Here is a 23,370-nt window from a genome sequence, read left to right on the forward strand (position 1 = left end):
TGAGTTTTCTGGACTAGGAGATGCATTTCCCACGAAGCCTCCATCCAGTAAGAGTGGAATGGCCCTTTCAGTGGAGACTGGATCAGGGACTGATCTTGGCCTTTGCGGTCACTGCCCCAGCTGGGAACCTGCTTCCTGATTTTTAACTTTCAGGTTTGGGAAACTTTTTTATTCTTTTCTGTATGATGGAAAATTTTCAACAGAAAGAGTAGGTATTACCTGTACCCCCAGCTTTAAGACTTACTTATACTGCAGGGGAAGAAAGGAGTGGGAACCACCTGTAGAGGGGGGGGAAGGGAACCTGGGTTTAGCATATCCTGATACTGTGAAAAAGGGCTATGTCACTTTATCCAGACATGGAAAAGAATCAGTGGCTACCAGCTGTCAGAAGAACCTAGACTTAAGCTGTATGAGGGAGAGTCAGAAGAGCACCTAGTTTCCAAACCACACTTGGAGTCAGGGTGAAGTGGGTACCAAGCCATTCTTTCCCATCCAGAGGGATGTATGGCAGCTGTACGTGGTGAGGCATACAGTGAAAATTAGGAAACTGAAGTAGGCATGATATTGAGATTGTGAGGTTTCTAAGTAGTATATTGGGTATAGAACCCCAAATTTCATGTATCAAGTCCTTTATATGGATCTGGCCTTCTGAAGTCGATTTGTACAGTACTCTGGCCTACAGCCATATCAATCTCTATTACAATTGTTCATGTTAAAACAGTATTTCCTATTATGTAACTGTTTTCAGAAGTCGGGGAACCAGACAATAACTGTTCAAACCACCTACTAAAATGTTAAGAATGTTTTTTCACTTCAGTATCTACAGTTTAATAAATACTGATGAAAAGTATTTTTGTAAACTTGTAGTTGTTCTTCTTTCAGCTTTTCTGGTGGGACTTAAATACGGTGATGAGGAAGACTGTTTGTTAAGTTGGACTACTTGTCTCTCGTATCTTCCTTTTGAGGATTCTGGTGAAGTCCCCTGAAGCAGTCTTGGAGATAGTATTGGATGGTCTGTCCCCATGATACATGGTTACTCCATTTATCAAATTGAATTTAAAACAACTGAGATTCTCTATAAGATCCGAGAGAGCGAGATGTCGTTCAGTTTGTAAAATCAAGTTAGGGCTTTACAAATATAATTGGAACAGGTGCAGAGAAGGCCTAGAGAGTGTATATTATTACAGGAAATTACTCTTGAGTTTACCGTGTTTAGCGTGGCAGAACGAAGGCTAGGGGTCATGATTACTGTCTATGAATATACCAGGGAGGGTGGTGGTGTCACAGGAGGACATAGGAATAAACCGGACATGATAAAATGTGCACTGGAGATCTGAAGGTTTCTAGTAGCAAAATAAGCCTTACTAGAATTTCAGAAAAAAAAGAGGAAGGGACTAAGTATTCTTAAGATTTAGCTTGATATTTATGATATTTACTGTGGTGTTGTGGTTTCTCTCAAGTCTTAAATTCTTACAGCAGTTACTGACTGAAAATGTTGCTTTGTCTCCTTTAAGACATTGCACCTCCAGCTTAGCTTTCTAATGGCATTTCAGCCACAGTGAAGGTTGAATATGCTTCAGAAAGCATTTTGAGAGGAAATGGTAGTTACTGACATTCAGCCTTTCAAGTGTCAAAGTTTCTTCAGAAATAAGGATATAGGGAATTCCCAAACAAGAAGGGAATGTGTGTGAAATGAAGTCAGTGAAGTGGGCCGTTCTTTCTGTGCATTTAGTGAAGTCTTATAGTTTCCATAAAACGAACAAAGTTATGTGGAAACAGATGGAAATACCTTTTAAATGGTGGCATAGAATCGTCAGCTTCAGAGATACAAGATACTGTAACAATTCATCATGGGTACCTTATCAGCTCCATGGCCGAGTAGTGTCACAACTCTAGAAAGGTCCTTTGTGCTGTCAGATTCTCACAACAAGTTGTATGTCTAAATAGTTTGAAAACAACCTCCCCAATACAAACAGAACAATACAAACAGAAAACAAAAACTGCCAAACTGTCGAAATCCCTCAATCCCTCCCTTCCACTGCAAAAAAAGCAAACCTCTGCAAGTCCACACAAGTCATGTAGCTCTTATAAAGAGTGAAACTATAACAAGAAACTGAAATTTGTATTAGAAGTCTGAGATACTGTCACTCATCTTTTGGGTATTTTTGTGTGGTTGCCCTCCAGTGCAATATTCTCAAGGCAGGAGCTTGCTTTGTTTATGTATATCAGTGGGTCAATTAAGTGGTGATGTTTAATGAATACTGCTTGAGTATCTACCTTGATTTCTGAGGCAGTATATTAACAGTAGAATGAAAGTATTGAAAATATTCAGACAATTTTTATGTAGTTTTTGGTTTACTGAAAAGCTTGTGCTGTGAAAGGGATGTATGTTTTCTGTATTTAGAATTATTGGGAATAGACCCTTAAGTGGACTGATTATTTAAATCATAAGTAAAACTCTAATTAAATTTTGCATCTGAAAAACATAAAATACGTTAAAATATTTAAGGGAAAAAAAAAAGGTTCTGTCTGTGAGAACTGATAGATATGCCTGGTAACGCACTAATCAGACTAGCCCTTTGCTTTATCTTTACCACGGCTGTCTTCATACACCTTCCACTCAATTGAGCAGTTACTCTTCTGAGAGACTAGTAAATGAGTAAATGTCCAGTCGCACGTGTGTGTTAATACTCAGTGTAATGTATCCAAGGTATATTTTAATATTTAGTATAAAATCTTCTAATGTTAGAATTAATGTAATAAGCTTTGCAAGACTTACACCCCTGGTTTGTCTGTGGTTTTATCAGACCGCCTCTGTATGAAGATGGAGGTAGTCACAGGCTCACTCGTGGGTGGACTAACACAGGCCCTCTGTGAAATGCAGCCCTCGGGGGGGGAGAGCAGATGACAGGAGGCAGAGGTTCCAATTTCCCTCAAGTCCTCTTCCAGAGTTTAGCCTGTGTGCTCCAGTGCCTCCTCTTCTCAGCCCTCCCTGCCTTTCTCCTTCCTTCCTCCTTCGGGTTGCAATGAATAAAATATAGTCTCCCTTTGCGTCACAGTCTAACCTTCAACAACATAAGTTATGTAATGCTTGCTGCTGCTAATTCTGCTTTCTGCTGCTTGATCAAAACCACAGACCACTGTCCTGTGTGACCCCCCCCAGAGCACAGTCCTCAGTTAAAGTGCCTGGGATAAAATCCAGTCCAACCTTTTTTTTTTCTCTTTTTCTGCTCTCTCTGTAGAAAGATCTTGAATTTTTTACCTTGTTTGTTATATTTAGACCATAACCATTCGTAGGTCTTTAATTCATAAACTTTACCGTTCAGTGTAACAAACTAAAGTTGTCAGGAAAGATGATATTGAAATAATGTGAAATCATAACCTGTAAATAATATATTATCTATTATGATTTTCATATGAGCCTCTGAAATCTGTCCCAGTTAGAGAATCTGAACTTTTAAATCTTTACTGCATTTATACTTGCGGTGCTGCTGGAGTTAGAAGTGCTCTTATTCCAGTTTCACAGTTAAGGAAATGAAGCGTGTGGTGGTGCCCGTATGATTTCCACCACATCGCACAGGAAGACTGTGTCGGAACCACAAAACCATCCATCCTCTCCACTTTTAGGCATGTATTCGATAACTTCCTCCTGGTCTTCAGCCTCTCTGGCTTTCCCTTTCTCACTCGCCCACCACACACCTTGCCCCATGTGTGCACTGTAGTGTAGCTTGTAAACCTGCATTTACTTGAAAAGTATAACAGTATCTGTTGCCATGTGAAAAATATACCTAAGGCCCAGCTGCTGTACTGTTTATGGCCTTTCTCATTTTTAGATACGAGTTCTATTGCCTTAAAGCCCTGCCATGGCTGAAGCCGTGAGGAAACGTAGCTCTCACTTTTGGAGACTCTTACAATTAAAACGTCACTCTTTCAGGATATTTAACCATGAATGTTGTGATGATTCTTCAAAATCACAGTGGAAACCCAGTGTCTTGTCCAGATTCTGGCTCAGGAAGTTGCAGTACACTTAGCCCATCACAAATAAACTCATTAGGTAAGATCTAATTCCTGTCCTGGTTACCTGCTGTTACCTATTCGGCTTTCTGTAGGAGAGTGAGGTTAAAGTTCATTTCTAAGAGGCTTTATGCTGGTATAAAAATAATACCAGGGAGAGCTGGAACTTTTTCATAGAGGCTTTCTCATATTTCAGGTGCTAGAAAGAAGGGGTTTATGGTTTTCTTCTTCCTCCTGCTTAGTATTTACCCATGTAGTTACGCACTTAGCAGAACAATGCATTGTCAATACAACAAACTATTAAAATATATCTCCTAGTTTTATTATAAATGAGTCTTATGATTGAAATTGCAGTTCAGTAAACGCATAACTTTACATGCAGTAAAACGCCAAGGAAATTACTGACTTGTTGGTTCACCTTTGTGTAACTTTTAAAAGTTGCCGATGTGCATTTGTATGAAATTTTTTACAAATATACCATCTAATAAAATTATTTAAATGACAAAAATGATGAATTTAAATAAAAATCTTCTTCTATGGAAGACACATATTCAAATACATACTGTGTTAAAGTACAACATAGCAAAACCAGACTGAAGAAAGGGAAATTAAAATATGTTACAGTATTGCAGGATAAAGTGCTTTATCAACAAAAGCTGTACAGAAGGATTTTGAAACCTTTTGAAAGTTTTTTTTTCCTGTTTTTTTTTCCCGTTTTGTTTTCCTGTTGGTGTTAGTGAATTTTACCAAGCAGAAATATTAGACTTTTTTAAAAAAATATTTTTTTGCAGTAGAACAGTAAACTCATTTACTGTCTCATAAATAATCTTGTGATCCAGAAATGTAATTTCTGGGAAATTCGCGGCTCCCTTTGAGTCTTGGCCAGTGAAATTTGATTGAAGTTTAGATAGAAAAAAAGGTGATACTTCTGCCAAGTTTTTGTCCATCTTATGATTTATAACTCTGAACATTGGAAATGTATCCTTGCCATAGACCTGGAAACCAAGTAGCACTGGTCTGAGCTCACAGAAATGTCACTTTTGAAAGGGCAAGCAACACACTTCCTTATGCCAAAAATAGCTTTTGTGCTAAATTATTTAAGCACGGTGTTTGATCACAGATAAATGGAAAATAATATTTTTGGACCTTTTTTGTATAGTGGGGGAAACCCAAGGTCATCTTAAAATTAGGTGGGTTTTCTTAGGTGAATCAGAAATACCGCATATTCAAAAGCCATATTACTTGGCATTGAGAAAAATGTTGTGTGCTGGTTTTATTCCTCGTGTATGTTGGTTATATCTTGATTTCAGTTCAGAGACTATTTTAGACTCCTGCAGCAGTTAAAGTAACATGTACCACTTCTGCACTTTTCTGTTGTTGAGTATAAAATATGTATAAAGATATGTCTGAAAAGTAAGTACAGCAGGCCCTCGGGAAGTTCTGGAGCTGTACCTTGAGTAATTTCACTCCAATACTGACAAAATATTTACTGGTTTATTTTTGGTTTTTAAGTGTGTTTTCATCCATGGTCTGTGAAACCTTCAAGGACAGTTCTTAATAGAACTTTAACATTGCGAGTTCTTTATCTTGTTTATACCAATGGTATAAATGGTGCTTTTTAGTCTAGCAAACAAATGGAGCTTTATTTTAGTAGCTGCTTTGGTGGCAACCCCTAAAGGTTCCTGATGGTATCTATTGAAACCTTTTTGCATTCAGGCACTTTCAACCCTCAGAGTCATCCATTTTAGGAGATGAAAATTTCTTTTTTTCTGTTTTCTCTCCAGCTAGAGCATTTTGGGGCAAAGCTTACATTTCTTCCTCCCTTAAAGAAAATTTCTTGGATACTTGAACATCCTCACAGCTGGGTGGACTTGTGCTCTCTCTGCTGTGTCTGATTCTATAGCTGATGAGTCTGCGTTTTCCTTGGTTTGAATTTGGGTTGAACTAGAAAGTACTGGATGACTGAAAATTGAGGAATGCACACGGGCAGAACTTGTATTGTGTTTAGTGCAGGTCTGTGGAACCGAGGGGCTCCGAGGGACTCTGATTTGAGTCACTGGCACAAAATCTGCATCGCAAACGAGACACATGCCTGGCAATTCTTGATTTCTAGAGATTTCTACACATCAGTAGGTGATTTTTATCTGTACAGCAGTTAAGTTATTGACTTGCAAAAGCCCAGGAAATTCCCAGAACCTGACCACTTATTTTTTACCCTTATTCTCTTCTCCTTTTTTAGTTAGTGGAAATAATGGTTTTTAGGCTTTTTTTTTTTTATTCCCCATCTCTCTTGTTAAAACTTATTCTCGTAAATAACCAGCCATAACCTACTAGTATTTCTTTGCAAGTATTCATGGTGATGTTTATCCTCTTGTGATAGCTGCTTCACGGCGTTTTCTCTCTCTTGAACCATGAATGATTTCTTTGAGGCCAAATGAAGAAAAACCTGTCTCCCATGGCTCATAGCGTCTTTCACTTGTTTTTCCTAAATATGTAGACATGTTTATATGTCTCAACGCTAGCTGAAAATACACTCATAAATCAAAGCACCATGTCCTCCTCTGAGGTCAAAGGTGCATTGTTACTAATTTTTTACCCTTTGTTTGGCTTTTGTTATGGAAATGTCAAAATACAGGCAGCTCCTGCTTATTTTTATTGGTATTTTTCTGCTTTAAAAGTAAAATACATTCTTTGAAAGCAATTCTAGCATTGTCGTAATTTGGTATATTCAGTCATTCACATGCTTAAGAGCAAAAAGGTATCCTTTGTTACTAGTCACTCCCAAATGTACAATTTCACCCTAATTTTGCTTAAGTTTGCAAAATCCTGTTATTCAACTTCAACGACTAGTTTTGTAAATTGTTTTCTGCACGTATTGCTACGAACTGTGTCAGAATAGTCATGAGGTTTTTTTACAGTTTTATTAAGGTATTTACTTTTTTGGTGTTTTGATACTGTGGAAAAAACATGCTATACATTCACCCATTCACAGTTTACTGTAACTTACAAGCTGTATAGTAAATTGTAATACAGTTTATGAGGAAGACGCCCTTAAATTGTTTCCTCTTCAGACATGTAAGAAACAAAAATGCTAATGCATATCACAAATTTCAGGTTTAATTGTTAATAGAGGGCATGATAATTAGCGGCCAAGATACTGAAATTAGAAGATGAAAATATGTAGCTCTTCAATATTAAAAACTTGTCAGTATTAAAAACAAGGATGTGTCAAAAATCTGATCACCTGGAAACTGAGTGCATGAGAGCAAGAGCCAACTGACAAAATAAATGACAAAATTTTGCTAAATTGATGGAATAATTATAAATTTAATTGAATTATCAGAATTTCTGTGAACAAAGAGAAATTGTCTATCATACATTGCCTTTCCTTCTTTTTTTTAGTACTTTGTAAATACTTGCTCAACTGTTAGTGGGATATCAATAAACAATATAAAGCTATCTTGAAATTTATTCAGAATTCATAAATGAAGGGATAGGAAATGCAAAACTTCAGTATATTTGTTTTCTCTTGTATCTCTTAAGTACCAATCTTTAGCAAGTTTTATTAATGAAATGTACAGCTTACGCTATCTAGTACAAGTGTACCTATTTACAAAATGTGCAATCCATGCATGTTTTATCTTTCTAAAAAAAACCAGTAATTGCATTTTTTTTTCTTTGCGTTACTTAATAACTTTCACAACCATTTTTCACTTTACAGTCTGAGAGATAGCAGGTGCAAAATGTTTCATATAATCTTAAGAAATGGAGATAGCTCAGGTTGTGTATAGATACACTGATATATATAATGTATTTTCTCATGCTTAGAATGGATCTTTTGCCAGTATAAACAGCTTAGCGTATGTTAATGATTTAGGCAAGACTTTAATATTAAACTCTGCTTTCTCACTAGTGCCCTTGGTGTCTTGTTTGGGCTGGTGAACTTCGTGTTAGAGGTTAGCATTTGTTGCTGAATCGAGTAAAACCATCCCCCTCGTGAGAATGGTTGTTTTTGAAGTAATCTGGAGCAGACTAGTTGAATTTGTAATTCTACTGAAAAGGTTATGAAACAGTCTAAATTGGCTCTGACTGCAAACTTTGACCTGTTCGGCCAAATTGTGGGAACTGTGCCAAAATTTGATATAATGCAGTTCTGGGAAGCTTAAATTCCAGAAGTACATGACTGATGTGCTAACGATATACTTGTGATATTAGGCAAGTGTTACTTCAATACAGTTTTAAGCTTGAACAGGTCGTTCACCTAAAAGTAAAAATTGTTGCCAGCCTGATTTAAGTAATTTTTTGCCTCTCAATACGATTTTAAAAGGCCCAGTTAAAATTTGACATCTTGATTTTTCCTTTCTCTGCATCTCCTGCGGGTGAGGTACCCTGGCTCCTCAAAAACTTTTTGCTATGCTTTTTCTTTGGGGAAGAAAGAGTAGGAAAGAGAAAAGGTTCTAACTGCAGAGTATCTTCACAGGGTTTCCATAAAGGTTTTCAGCTAGCAATCACTGAATCGGTTTGTATTCACATGTCTGGTTTAGGCAAATTTTGAGATGGCAAGTCTGTTTAATCATACATTTCTTCACTCCTTTAATAATAATAAGAGACGTTTGGTGTGGGAACGTGCAGGTTTCAGTTGAGAATAATCTTTCCAGCCCCCACAGCTGAGCACCAGCACATGTAGTGTACTTTCTTCATTTCTGTTAGAAAAACTTATTTATTCACTCAACACAGAAAAAAGTACCTTTATTTATTTGTGCTAACTATTTTCTTCTTTCTGATGTTTTGCAAAATGCACTCTTTTTCAAATTAAGTAGTTTCTAGATTTGAGGAAAACAGTATAATAGAACTTGGTTTGACTGAGTTGAGTATTGCCAGTGTCCTGATACACTACTAGGAGGGATTCTTATCTCTTTCTATGGCCGGACAACTGAATAATCCATAAAACAGTAGTCACACACAGGACAAAGGCATTTTTATTAGATTTCGTTTTTACTGCTATTCCTTTTGCATATTTGTCCAAATATTGTAAGTGTTGTCACTTCTTTCACGGAAAGGGGAACTGGAACCATTTTTTAATGCCTCTCAATTACTTTAAGAAGTTTAACTGACAATATTATTTTCTTAAAGTAATCGTAGACAAGCATTAGTGTGTTAAATCAGGCTTCTGTGTGAATGTCCTTCGTAAAGTTGGCTAGATAGTTGCTCACACATACTTTACGCTGAATTCTCTGTATGTCCAGTTACTTTATTTTTATCAACGATTACTATGGGTAGTGTCCCCTCGAGTATGTCAGTAGAGTGTATTTGCACTTGCTCTGTGACAGTTTTACGGTATTCTGGTGGTGTAACTTCTGGTAAACAGAGTAAGGAGTCACTGTTTACAGGATTCCAGCTGAAGGTGCTCTGGTAGCTGCAGGTGGCTGCATGGTCATTGATTTTGCAAGCTGAAGTGGTTGAAATAGTGGAGATGGGACTTCAAAGCAACTGGCTCTCAAGTGAGGAAATGATGCAAAAGGTTGCTGAGAACAGGAGTGGGAGCCCAGAAGGAAGCAGACACCAGTTGTGGGTTGAAGATGGGGGGAAGCACATCTGCCAGATAGAAACCCTGGACATCAGGTGTTTGAAGGTGAGAGGCCTTTGTCACCCTGGTCTAGGGCCTCTCTTGGAGGACAGCGTGGAGATTAAATGAGATGGAGGATAGACTCATTTGGGTTTTTTTTAAATAATTTTCCTCATATTCTTTGCTATGTTTGTGTCGTTAGTAAAGAGTATTGCATTACATAAAATCTGTTAATTTGGTTGCTGGTCCCAGCTAATGAGGGAATGACTTGAAGGTTTGTTTCCAGCTGGATCCACTGAGTGATCACAGTTGATGTTGAGTGGGTCTTAGTTCAGGGACCTGGTTGAAGGGAGGAAGAATCTGAGAATTTTCTCCCATAAAAGGTGAAAGCAATAGGTCTAATATTGAGAGAAATGTGTTTTAACAGGCCAGTTAGGACCTAGATGTGTTGTTATTCCTACAACTCCAGCATCTGCAAACCATACTGACTTTCTGCATCATAGCAAAGAGAATAATTTCTAAATATCTCAACAAATAGTTCATGAAATTCATCTATCGTGTACTATCAGTTGATTCAGCACACTGCTTGTAACTCATGCAGATTAGGATATATCCCAAAGCACTTTCTCGTACTGAATGTCACTCCCTGGAAAGAAGGGAGACTGCTTAATACCTGCTCTCCTTGGGTTTTGAAAATAATTTTTGAATGACTACTATATGGGTTTAAAATGAAAGATGGCTTTTGGCAGTAATTAGAACTCAGTTGCCTGAATTCTGTTCCAGACCTGAAGAAGTAGTTGTGTGTCACATTTTTTTTTTTCCCAGATATACTGTTTTGTAATAAAGTACACTACATCTCTGTACAAATCTCCCATCGCTTGAAAGTAACAGTTAGAGCCAGAGATAAGGAGCTGGTAAACCACTGATGTTATCATTGTTATTTAATTTGTCTTTATAGATATGATATAATTTTGTCTTTATAATTTGTCTTTATAGATATGATATAAAACTATCTTTTACATTTGCTGGTTTGGGTTCTAAAGCATTTCACAATTGTAAAACAAATGTACTAGAAACTATAATGTTGTTCTGTGTCTAGAAAACCTATTAAATGTTGCTATCTAGTTTTGTTGTCTTTGGGATTTAGCTTTTACTTCAAATCAGGGAAGTCCAGGCAATGGAAATGATGCTTGTTGCTGGGCATAGGATTAAGTGACAGTCATTAAACTACTTGGAAAGCGAGTGCTTACGGTCCAGTCCTCTTGCTAAAATTGCGTAGCAGGAAATATTTTTTTTTTGTACAGGTATAAACAACTATGTTTGGGGTTTTTTTGTTTCATGTTATTGATAGGAAATTCTGAGAAGTAATTTGATTGTGTCTTTTAGAGTGTGTATAGGGATTTTTTTTCCCTATTTACTCTATGGGAGTATTCATGTTTTAATTTCCTGTGGCTGAAAATTAAGAGGGGATAGGCTGGCGTGTTGTACTTAAGTCAGAGATTCAAAGATTATAAAGCAGTGAACTATTCGGATTATTTCGTCTGACAACATGAGTAACATAGACTCTGGGAAGCAGCAGAATATGTGGCTGATTTTCAACTAGGCGATGTTGACTGTAGTATTACCTCAGGATTTTTAGCTTTAGTTCTCCGTATCATCATCTGTTACTGTATCTCTGGCTGGTATTTCTGAGGCTGCAGCATTGTGCACAGTGACTCTCTTCAGAATTACTGCGTCCCAGGGTGTCCCTCCCATACTGTAAGGCCACTTGTTGTTGGGATCTGGTAGCCTTGAACCACACCTTGCAAGTTTGCATCCAGGTAGCGGGGGTTGCTCAGTGTCAGGGACCTGTCTTGTCTCTCTCTGTTACTCCCATTGTATTTGTGTCAACCTAAAATCTTACTAGTCTTTTTTTTTTTAATGTTTTCTTAAAAAGTATTGATAAAGAAGTTTAATCACACAGGGCTGGTAATTACCATACCTTAATTATATTAACATTGTAAACTTTACAAGTTACATTTATAATTTCTTTAATAAAAGTTTATACTTAGTTTGAATACTGATTTTTTTTTTTATTTTGTTTTTACTACTACCTTTGTTTAAATATTTCTTATTCAAAGTTCTGTATCATCCATCTCCATTGTCTTGTCTCCCCAGCAGGAAATTCAGCAAGCTGTTTTTAAAATCTTGACTAAAATTTATCAAGTCTTGTTGATCTAAAATATCCGTATTCAGTCACTTCTGTTTAGCTCTGCTGGACTAAAAGGACTGTCATCGTGAAATGTGAATATCTCACTTATTCTCAGAAGTACTAAATAGAAATACTTGCTCATCTTTCCTGTTTTTTTTTTCTATGTTATTATTTAAATTTTTCTCACTTCCACCTAACTGCAAACCAATTCTGTTGTTGCGATTTTTATGTGCTTCTAGCTGAATTGATTTTTGTGAAATCGACCTTTTCAGTATCAGCTAAACAAAAATTGAGTTTTATTTAATAAATACAATTTATTTTTTATTAAATCAAGTGAAGACCACACCTACCTAAGCAACATCTGCACTTCAGTTTTGATGCCCCTTTATTAAGTGAGAGGAGGGATGATAAAAATTTTCCTTTCCGTGGATGGAACAGTTAACCTTTTTCCAACTTAGTCTTTAGAAGCGTGTGGGTGTTTCAGAGCTGTCACTTAGTGATGTCTCTCCAAAGTCTCAGAACGTGAAGTCCCCTGTAGTGTGATCCCTTCACCGTGTGTATGGGTGTTGGGGAAGAAACTCCCAGGACTGCATGGCTTGTAGCAGGCACTACCAGGCCTGTGATTTATCTGTCAGAACAAGGTAAATTTGTGTTTGTGGGGTTTTTTGAGTCGTGTGTTTTTTGTTTTTTTTTTTTTCCCAGGAGTTGTACACATCCAATGATGCATACAGCTGTAATTTCCACTGTATCTTCCTTTTTGCTTTTAACTCAGATGGTCAGCAATGTTCCGTCTGTCTCAGTTTACAGCAGCTTGGTTTCATTCACATTCTGATTTCTGCAAAGGTGAAGGTTTCCGTTCAGCAAAATATGTAACTTCATGTGTACCTATTGCAAGGCTTTGAAAGTTAGGAGGAATATAGCCATACCCGCGCGTAGGCTGTGCTTGAGCTCTAGAGCTCTGATAATAGATGTAGAGCAGAAGAGTCAAGCACCTGTAATTCCTCCCCCTCGTTTATTATTTGCACATTATAAAGAACAAAACAAAAAAAAACAAACCAACCCACCTGGGTGTATTTTTATACGGTATTTTTCAGAATGGCAAGCATAATTAGGTATCTTTACTTGCAACTTCCAAAGCCGAGTATGGGCTTTCTCAATAATCATACAGTAAACATTAAAAGGAGAATAGGTTTTCTTCTACTGCCAGTGGTTTTCAGGGGTTTTTAGTGAATCTTCTAGATATCGTTTAGGATATAATAATGCTTAGGAAAAAAAAAAAGCTACATCTTGCACTCAGTTGAATTTAAAATGAATTTATAATTGCAACTTTGTGTGGCCTATTACAGGACTTTTTGGCTATCTGGTAGGAAGAAGAACATTAAGGTTTTAATTTCAAAGCAAACACTCAGATAAATTCCTGGCTGATTAATCAGTTAATGTCTTTTGAGAACATGTTTTTCCTCTGCGGTGCCTTTGAGGGATATTTTAATGAAAACTGTCTGGCTTGAAATTTGTTAGCTGCAGTGATAGCTTAAAAAAACCTGAAAGGCATAATTTATCTTTCAGTTAATATACTTAGTGTAAAATATCATTTAACATAGCTGAAAAGTGAGTGAGCAGGAGTTCTTTAGGATTCTTGACTAAAGTTCTGAGCAGCTGAAAAATGAAGGTTTTCAGCAGGTTGAAAAATCATTTGGTATTTAGGGTGACTATATGATCGTTATGAGATAAACTGTTGGTATTTTACAGAAGTGCAGTTGCTTCTATAAATTTCCCTTGCTTTGCAGTTTAGAAATTTTGGGTTTAGGAGGGTTGGGGGTGGTGTTTAACTTTATGGTAAAGGTTTAAGGCACAATTACTCAAGTAATTTTAAGCTGTTTAAATACTACAGATCCACTCAGACTAATTTCAGATTTGGAGAGGTTTGTTTTTTTTTTCTTTTTAGAACTATGTGGAAAGTAGATAAATTCTGAGTTACAGACAGTCTTTGAGTATCTAGTATTATGTGACAGCATCCTCTTTATTAGACACAGTGCAGAGATGGGAGATAGTATGTTTTTCAGGTACTTTGTAGCAATGTGGTCTGATTCTTCATCCCTTGTTCATTGAGTAATTTTTTTTTCTTTCAATTGGATTTATTTGTGAGCTGAATAATGGTGATTGGTGATTCCTGGTTATAGTATTTTATCTGAAATTGGAAAAATATACTTAATTGTTTAAATTGTTAAAATTTAACTATGGCGGGGGGAGAAAGTAAAAAAGCCTTTCTGTTTGCATTAGCTTTTTTTACTTTTTCTTCAATGTGTAATATGCATTTAGGGTTCCTGTGTCTTTCCCTCCTTTCTCTGAAGGGAGCTTTAGGCCTAGAGCAGGCTTATATCTGAGGTACCATAGTTTGATGTCTGAAATTAGGTAGTATAAGAATAAGTGTAAGTGTTGTCATACCTTAAAGCAGAGTTGTTATCAGGTTATAGGAGGTTGTTCTATGAAAACAGAAATGTCCTTTGTTAACAAGAGTGACAAACTGAAAGTGAGCCTTATAGTTAAAAGAAAGAGAAGGAAAAAAAAAGGAATAATGAGATTTGGATTGATTTCAATAATACTGATTCTGTTGTGAAAGTATTATAGTTTAGATAGGAGATGGATGACAAACTTGGGGGTTATACCTAAAGGTAAGAAAAAAGTCTGACGATGAAGCAGAAATCTTTCATTAGATTGACTTTATAAGTATTTTTAAAATATCATTTTTTTCTTAAACAAAATAGCACATCATCACGTAAATTGCTAAATAGCACATCATCACGTAAATTGAGCCTTTCAAAGATCACTCATATTTTTTCTTTCTTTTTTCTAGTTGCATTAAAATCTTCTAACTCTACAAGACCAGAAAGAAATGGCGCTCAGGAAAACTGCAGAACAGCAAAACGTGGAGAAGGGATGCAGATCCTGGAAGGAGAACTCTTACTGCAGGTATGTTTTGCAGTGGATGTATTATACAGAGATTTACATTTAAAAAAAACCTATTATATTGCATTTAACATACCAGTTATTCACTGAAGAGATTGAAAAAGGAAGTTTTCTATTGTCAAATTCTTTCCTCATTTTCTTTAGGTTAATATTATACAGCTCCTGCACTTTTCTCTAGTGATAATTGTGACTTCGGAGAGCAGTTAGACTACAGGGTCCTCTTAACTCTGAGTCATTTCTTAGAGCTGTGTTTTCCCATATTTTTGAATATATTGTTAATAAAGATATTAATATAAAGAAACAGTCCTCTTAAAGGTCAGATAGATTAGTCATCTACTGTAAATTTGGTGACTAATTGTCTAAAAAAAACAATTTATTTTTAAAAGATCTTGGACCTGCTGGAATATCTTGCTTTCTCAGTGGTTTGAAAGAACTCAGAGTTCACAGTATAGGTTCAGGACAAATTTTAAAATACTTTCAATAAGTTTTAACAGTGTGAACTAATGGCAAGTATTAATGAAAAATAGGGGTTTTTTTTTTTTTAATTTTATAGTCTGTTTTAATGTCCTAGAGTGTCAAAGCATATGAAATGTAATTATATAATACTAGGTCTAGCTTAAATTTAAGAACTACTAATGTAAGTATTCCAATGTTCTAATTAGTTTCACAAAATAGATTTTACTGCGACCTGCAGCTCCATTTAAAATGTGTTGATCATCTGTCTTGTGCACGGGTTTCACACTGATGTACCTATCAGAAGTGGCAGATCATTAGGTCAGTCAGCTCCAATGGTTTGCTTAGAACAAAATTAATTTCACTGTTCAAAGGGTAGAAATGAAAACAGGTTCTAAGAATCCCACAAAACAATTACTGTAAAATAGTGCTGTTTGAAAATTGTTTCCTAACTGACTAAACTAGGACACGTATGTAATTTTCTAACCTTAATAAAGTATGTTATGGACATATGACAAAGGCAAAGAACTGTTATGGAATTACTGCAGGCGAATGGTTTTCTTTTAAACAGAAATTATCTAAAAAGTTACAGTGTATGGTTTATATTGGAGGCATCTATTAGATGTGAAATTTAGTTATTTTCCATGACTTCTGAATGGAAGTTACGTGAGGGAACTGCTATAGCAAAGTGCTTTCCGGCAGGAAAATGAAATGGGTGATGCATTTCTTCCTGCAAATTCTGCCCCCTTGGGAAATAACTGAATTTCTTAAATGAATTTGTTTTGTAAATATTTTACATATTAAAAAAAATTCAAGAATGAATATGCAGATTGAGTTTTCTTAGGGAGTGTAAGAAATGATGAGTGATGAAAGTGGGGATTTTCTAGAAGATACTGAGCATCAGTAAGATGTAAATATTGGTAAAATCTTTCCCTTCTGAATAAGCTCGGAAGTCTTTTATGTCACAGAGTTTTCCATAAATTATAACTGATGATGAACATTTCCTTTTCATTCTCTCTCTATTTTTTGCAAAGGTGGTATGAATATATACCATATTGGTTTTATTTGTTCATCAGATGTTTTTTCTTGTTTCCTAACAAACAGAAATTTGTCGGTGGAAATAGAGATCAAATACATAGACGTGCCTTCATTAAAATTAAGCTACGTCTCCTTTAAAATTATTTAAATTATTTCAAATTCTTATTTTAGATACATAATCTATGACAGTCTAAGCAATTTATCATACGAAGTGTGAGTCAAATGACAACCTCTCAGAAATTTTTAAGACATCTTTTTTTATTCTCAACAGTAATGAACAGTTTTATAATTGCCCCTGTATTTGGAATAATGAGAGTATTTTTTTACAAGCACAAATATTATCTCCAGTGCTCCAGAAGAATAAACTCACTGAGAAATTTCATTATGCCTTTAAAGATAATTATTTTAGGATTGCATTTTGCCAAAACCTCCATCAGAACCGATCCCCAGTTTATTGGCATATCCTGAATACCTGCATGTTTTAAGGAACTTCCAGTAATTTGTTGCATTACGTTTTGGGGCAAAAAACTTATATTTTACAGAATATTTGGCTTACAGAAAGCATCTGATTTCTGCAGTAACCATCCTGTTTCGAGATGAACCGCGTACCAGAGCCACTGTAAAATGTGGTTGAATTCCCGGTACAAGAGCTGTACGTAGCTTTGTATGAAACGGAGCAGAAAAACCAATTTTAACATGTGCGCCAGAATTAGGTACTGTGCAGCTTGCAGGCTTTTTATATCAGCCACTTAAGGTGAATTGCCCTGCAGAATAGGTCAGCAGAGGACATAAGCACCTGCCATTGCCGCATTCTGCTCCCTTGGAATTACTGTGAACTTCATCAGAACCAAGGATTCTACGTAACTGTTTAAGATTTCTTGGATTGTCTATGCTATTTAATTTCAGATTATTATTAAATTTTTTTTTTAGCTTGTACTGTATTCAGGTAAAGTTGACTAAACTTATATAAGGAGTTTTTATAGAGCGCACAGCTGTTTATGAGAATAGACTAAGAAATGACTCCACATTAAATGGGTGTGGTTCACAGCATTTAAAGACCAGTCATTGAATTGGATATTTAAATTGACTTAATTAAGACTGTATTAGTAAAAGAAAATAAATAGTAAAACCATATCCCTTCACAATATAGAAAAGCAACTATGATGGTTACCGTTGTGTGGGGCTATGGGAGTTAATGTTTATGGAAGAACGATGCTGGTTTATAATAAAAATATATTAGTAAGTTGTTACAGTAAGATGTAGGATTCCTTCACTTACTTTACATTTTCTATGTTACAATAACTTTGCATAATAAAGAGTTTTAAAAAATGTGTTTTGAGTACGCTGGCCAAATTTGACTTTGAATGCAGCTGAGGAAATTAAGTGGCACAATATACTTAATTCAATCCCTCGAGACAGCCTTTTGTTAAATCTTGACTGAACTCCATAGAAGTAAATCAGCACCTTTCAGATGAGCTGCCAAGTCACAAATGTACTGTTTGCTATCACAACAATTGCCATGAACCGTATTGATTGGGAGTTCAGATAAATGCCCTTTGCGTGACTTCTGAGTAAGGAGCCGCTCAGTCTGCTGCTTCACCAAGGGGGAAATCTCTTCAAAAACATTGTTTACTCGCAACAGTCTGCTTGTGCAGAGGTCTTCTATTTTAAGTAAGCCATAAAATGTTTTCTTGGACCTTATAGGGGATCTTGATCACTTGATTTCCTGTCCACTTTAGGCCTGTCTGTGCTATGAATAGAACAGATTTGGGGAAGGGGTTTGTGACATGGCTCCCCATTGGGCTGGGGGAAGCTGGGTGTACGGAAAGATTGAGCCATGTGAGCATTGTGAGCGATGCTTGATGTTAGATAAACTTATAGTGAGTTGTTCATACCGCTGTCCCTCATCTCCTACAATCAAGAGTAATTAAAACTCATGAACAGGTTTTGGCTTCTCCCCTGAATTTTCCAAAATAACTTTTTTTTTTTTTTCCATGAGATGCTGTTTTCTTCATTGTGCCAGGTATACTGTAGGGGTGCCAGGTATACTGTAGAGGTGCAATGATGAATCCTTCTGTTTGTGCTGTTAGATAATGATATGTTTTTGCATGCTTCACATTTTATTGGGACACTAGGATATAGGTAGACTTACAGCCACAATAATTATCTGGAATTTTGTCTCTGAAGCTGACACATTGGTGTGTTTCCTCCGCAGGCATTAAATGGTTTTGTATTAGTTGTTACGGCCGATGCTCTGGTTTTTTATGTCTCTTCTACTATCCAAGACTACTTGGGGTTCCAACAAGTAAGTATATTTTTTCCTCTAATTTTTCTAAAGGTTTTGCTTAATTTCAGAGGGCATCACTGCTCATATTTAGGATCTGATAGTTTGTGTAATAAAAATCTCAGTTAGGTACTTTGGGATGGATTACTTTGAAATCATACTACTTTTCTACCCGCTAACATAGCTGAAATGGGACCTCAGGCCAAACACAACAGGAATATAATTTCCAAAGCTGAGTTAGGCAAGATAGGAAATTTTCACACTTAATTAGTCTTTACTGGAACAACTGTTTGAAATTTATACTGTGGTGTTACCCAGTTTATGATGCTGAGTGAGACATAATTCAATGGGAAGGTAATTATTTTAATAGAAACCTTTCATACAAAATTAACTCCGTATGCCGTAGAGTTTTAAGCATCAACTGAGTGATTTTAGTATCTTCAGAATTTTAGTGTTCTCTTGCTCATATTTACTTTATATATTTACTTATTTATTTCAAAACAAGCATTTGGTATTTACAATTTATGGTGCAGATCACATATGGCTAACTTTCTTGGGCTTGCAAGCCAGTTACCAAAGTAGTAAAGACCAAGACCCAGCGGGCGCATGTTGCCTTCCTTAGAGAACTCCTGGGATTAGTTTATGTTAAGATGATAGAAGCTTAGTTACAGTTATCGATGCATGTTTTTGGGTACTGGGTGATGATAGATTCAGTTGGTGTCTAAAAATAGGGAGAAACTCTGCTTTGTCTGCAATTTTAGCTAACCGATAAAAGATTGGGGAATGTTTGTGTAAAAGAAAATATTCCAAGCAAAACATTGCTGTTCCTGGGGTTACAGATTCTTTCAGTGTTGGGGAATGAAGAAAAAAGCTTGGAAGACAAATTTGGCATAAAATTTGTATAGTAATGCTAATCAAGTGCATGATATAGAAGTGAAGTCCTAAAGTTAAAAAAATTAGAATTTCTGGAAAATACTGATTCTTCTATGAAAGCACTTTCATCAAAGCACAGTTTGAGCTAGGCTTCTGCTTTTGCCAGCTCATCTTAATTTCTTTATATCTGTACGTTGTTTTAAATATTTTCTGCTTTATATAATGGTTAATTTTTGATCCATGCAGAAAACAGGTAATTTAACTCCTCTCAGTTGACTGAGGCTGTTCTTGAATATTTTGGGTGGGTATCCCTCCCTTTAATTTCTTTCAACCACTGATCCCGGCTATTGTAGCTTTGCCATTTAGATGACGTTTGTAACCATGCAATTGGTGGTGATATTGAGAGGTTAATAATTACAGATTTTAATGCATCCTTAAGGAGTGACAAAGCTTTCAGGCAAACAAAACCAATGTTTGTAGTCTACTTTGCTTGGTTTCGGAAGTTGTTTGGTTCTGGGCCTTTGGCTTCTTTTGTATTCCTGTAGCACTTAGAATGGGTCAGATCCAAGTACCAGCTGGCAAGGACTTTATCTACCAGTATGTAAAATTAAATGATTTAAAGAAGACTTAAGCGTAATAGTTCCAGGTTTGCTTAGGTAAAAGCAGGTAAAGAAATACCCGATGTAATGTTGTTTTTTTCTAAGGTAATATTTTTTTTATTTTTATTTCTCGTCTTTGCAGTCATGGGTGTGACTGAATTCTTCTCTGTGCTGCTAAAAATTGTTTCATGAAGCTTTGCCATGTGCATGCAAATGTATGTCTTTATCTCTGAGCAAAATGGATTTTGCTATATCCATAGCAGTGTTGTCAACCAGGCAACTTATATCATATTGATATATGTTTCTTATTCCCACCTTTTTCCTTTTTGTACATAGTCTGATATTATACACCAGAGTGTGTTTGAATTGATTCACACGGAAGACAGACCTGAGTTTCAACGACAGCTACATTGGGCATTAAATCCTGCCCAGTCTGCAGATTCTGCACCAAGCGTGCAAGGTGAGTATACAGCCAACTCTTGTGTTTGCCTGTCTAATTAGTTGGGGTTTTTTAATTTCTGTATGTGAAAAAAATTAGATTCTTTTACATGAACAAAGGAAGGAATAACATCTTTTAAACTGGCTTGAATTTTATGGATATGTTTAACCAACAGTGGGAATTAGTCATTTTTGCACTTAAAATAAGCACTGCTATTTATAGCATAGCACCATTAAAACACTAATTTTGCTTGAAACTGGAAGACTTTAATTTGAAGCATAAATGACTGAACGTCTCACATGCCTGATCAGTAGTCCTGTGGTAAATAGCACAGCAGGTAATCCTGCATGTTTGTGTTGCAAACAGGGCAGTCAGAAGTGGACAGTTTCTTTTGGTGACATAAGAAAAAAGGACGTTTGATTTTATTTTTTTTTTTTCCTATGTTCGCCCTCAATTATACAGCTCGCCTTTAATCACTGTTTGAATGAGGAAGTGATCTCTCTGAAGTAATGATCTCCCTTTTACATCTGCTACTCCTGGGTACAGATCATGACCCCAAATTTATTAGCTTAGGAAGGCCAGCAGACAATTGGGTATGACAGCTTCTTTAAGCTCTTCAGGCTGGTAGATCCATTCCATGACTAAGAATGGGCTAGTTACAGTGTTAATATATGGAATAGTGCATTCCTGGTCATGGAAGAATTTTACTCTTCCCCATCTGTCACTGTTATATGCAGGCTGCCGCATAGACCAGTACTTCTCTTGGGAGTAAAAGGGGAAGAGGAATAAAAGATTAAATAGATGATCCTTTAAGACCAAATAGTATGCTTGTTAGAGCATCAGATTGTCACATGTTATTGACTGATGCTTAAGTGACCTGCTATGTTGAGAAACACATTGCTTACATATTGGTCCAGGGATGTGTTGGTACAGGTAGTTATGTGTAATTCGGGAAGCATATACCTGCCTGATAATAATAACAGATCTGTTGAGACAACTGTAATGCTCCATTTTGCACAACAGTGGTTGAAATATGTAGGTAAAGCTATATGTTACTCTAAGTTACTTGTTTATAGATAATTTTTTTTAATTCAGAAAAACTCCATATTATTTTTTAATAAATCTCTCATTTATAAAGCAACTTGATTTTAAAACTCTGACAGCTTACCATTTAATATTTTATAGTATGGAAATGCCATACTTTTATAGAGAAATAAAAAACCAGCAAATGTTATTTACTTGTTGTCTCACAGCTCAGTATATTTCAATTTTTCATTTAATGGTCAACATTATTATATCATCTATGGATCAATCTACACAATCCAGTTGAAAACATGCTACGGAACTAGTTAATATTACAATTTGGTATAGCAAACAGGTGCTGGCCCTCAGAAATCAGGTTTTTATGTGGTGGCTTACTGTTTGCTTTAGAGTGAAATGGTGTTCTATAGCGCTTGAGCAAGTACACATGAATTTAGAAAAGGTTGTGTTTGAAAAGTACGATGCCAGGTTGACTTGGCATCAGATTTGACTGAATGACAGGAAGTGCTGAGCAGGATAACAAACAATCGTTTGCTTTGTATCTCGTGTTCCTAGTTTAATAAAAGCTGATAATTTGGGGGGGGGGGGGCTCAGTTAATGTAAAATGTTTGGACACGGAGGATTTTTAAACTGAATTGAGATTTATAACAAAGGATAATGCTATGATCAAAGGATCCCCTCCATTTTTGCTAATTTAATCCATTTCCTTTTTAATACATTCAGATAGCATTTGTAGATATTTATAGACGTATTATAATTGTGCTCAGGTTTAAGCACAGATTACAACCTGAGTCTGGGAACTAATTCTGCCTCAGCCTGGACTGGTTGTTTCTCATTCAATATCCTTCTGTGTTTTAGGAGTGTCTATTCACAGACACTCCTCCCAGTCCTGTCATGTTCCTGGAGAAGTTTGCAAAATTTGGATTTTTTTCAGTCCCAAATATCTGCTTTGGGCCCTTAAGTCTGGTTTATGTTTTAAAGTTTGCTTGCTATGGAACCATGTATGGTCTTCAGCTTAAAGAGAAAGAAAAGGACTTAATGCGCAGCATGTTCTGCACATCGCTCCATGGTGTTGATGACATCTGGTGTGAGCTTCATGAGGGATACGGGTCCAACCACTGTAGTGTTAACTGGTAGTTTTGCTCCAGGGATTGCAGATGCTCTGTAAGACTCTATGCCTTCTTACAGTGAGTCACTTCTCCAAGATCCTGGCACTAAAACCTCTCTGCCTCCTGTCTGCCTGGGAAAATGCAGCAATATTCCTTTCACAGATGTAGGAGGCTTGGGCTTGAAGCCCATTCCTTCCTGTGTTGAGTGCTGTTCCCCTCCTCTAGCGAGCTACAGACTGTTGCTTCTTCCACCAAAGCCTTGTTCACTCTTGGGAACTGCCCATTTTCCAAGAGAGGCTGACAGAGGCTCGAGAGAACCCAGACAAGATACCTGTATTCAAAGATAACTGCATTCAAATGCTCTGTATTTGCCAAAAGAGTAACACTGAGGTGCTCCTGTAGCAGAGATGCTGAAAGGCATACCTACCAGTGCCACGGATGCCAGCAGAAAGCTTTGCACTGCTTCTTGGATACTAGAGATATACTCGGTAGGCGCTCCTCAGCCAGATTTAGCTGAGTTGGAGGACTTAATCAGAGCCCTTCAAGGAGCCTGCTACTGATGATTAAAGTCTTTCCCTACATCCCCTCCAAGAAGTTGCCCATAGTCTGGTTAAACTCCATGAAAAAATTGGATGAAGAAACACACACAGGGTCTTTAAGGCTCTAAACTACTCACTGCTGTCAGTATCTTTCTCAGTAGTAGCTGGTCTTGCAGGAATAAAGTTATGGCAATGGAAAAGGAACAGAAATACTGGGATTGCTTGGGGCGGGGGGGTGGTGGTGGCGTAAAAAAAGA

The 23,370-nt window shown here is 36.6% G+C and overlaps 1 protein-coding gene across 1 annotated transcript in view; it reads left to right on the forward strand.

The window, feature by feature from the left end:
• AHR (aryl hydrocarbon receptor) overlaps positions 1-23,370 on the forward strand; it is a 67,682-nt gene that overhangs the window by 28,375 nt on the left and 15,937 nt on the right. The window contains exons 3-5 of the mRNA XM_063324953.1: positions 14,626-14,741; positions 18,445-18,534; positions 20,322-20,445. Of these exons, the coding sequence (XP_063181023.1) occupies positions 14,626-14,741; positions 18,445-18,534; positions 20,322-20,445 (330 nt within the window). The remainder of the gene's footprint in view (positions 1-14,625; positions 14,742-18,444; positions 18,535-20,321; positions 20,446-23,370) is intronic.

The sequence above is a fragment of the Chroicocephalus ridibundus genome, chromosome 2, assembly GCF_963924245.1.
Source record: "Chroicocephalus ridibundus chromosome 2, bChrRid1.1, whole genome shotgun sequence".
In the NCBI taxonomy this organism is placed as follows: Eukaryota; Metazoa; Chordata; class Aves; order Charadriiformes; family Laridae; genus Chroicocephalus; species Chroicocephalus ridibundus.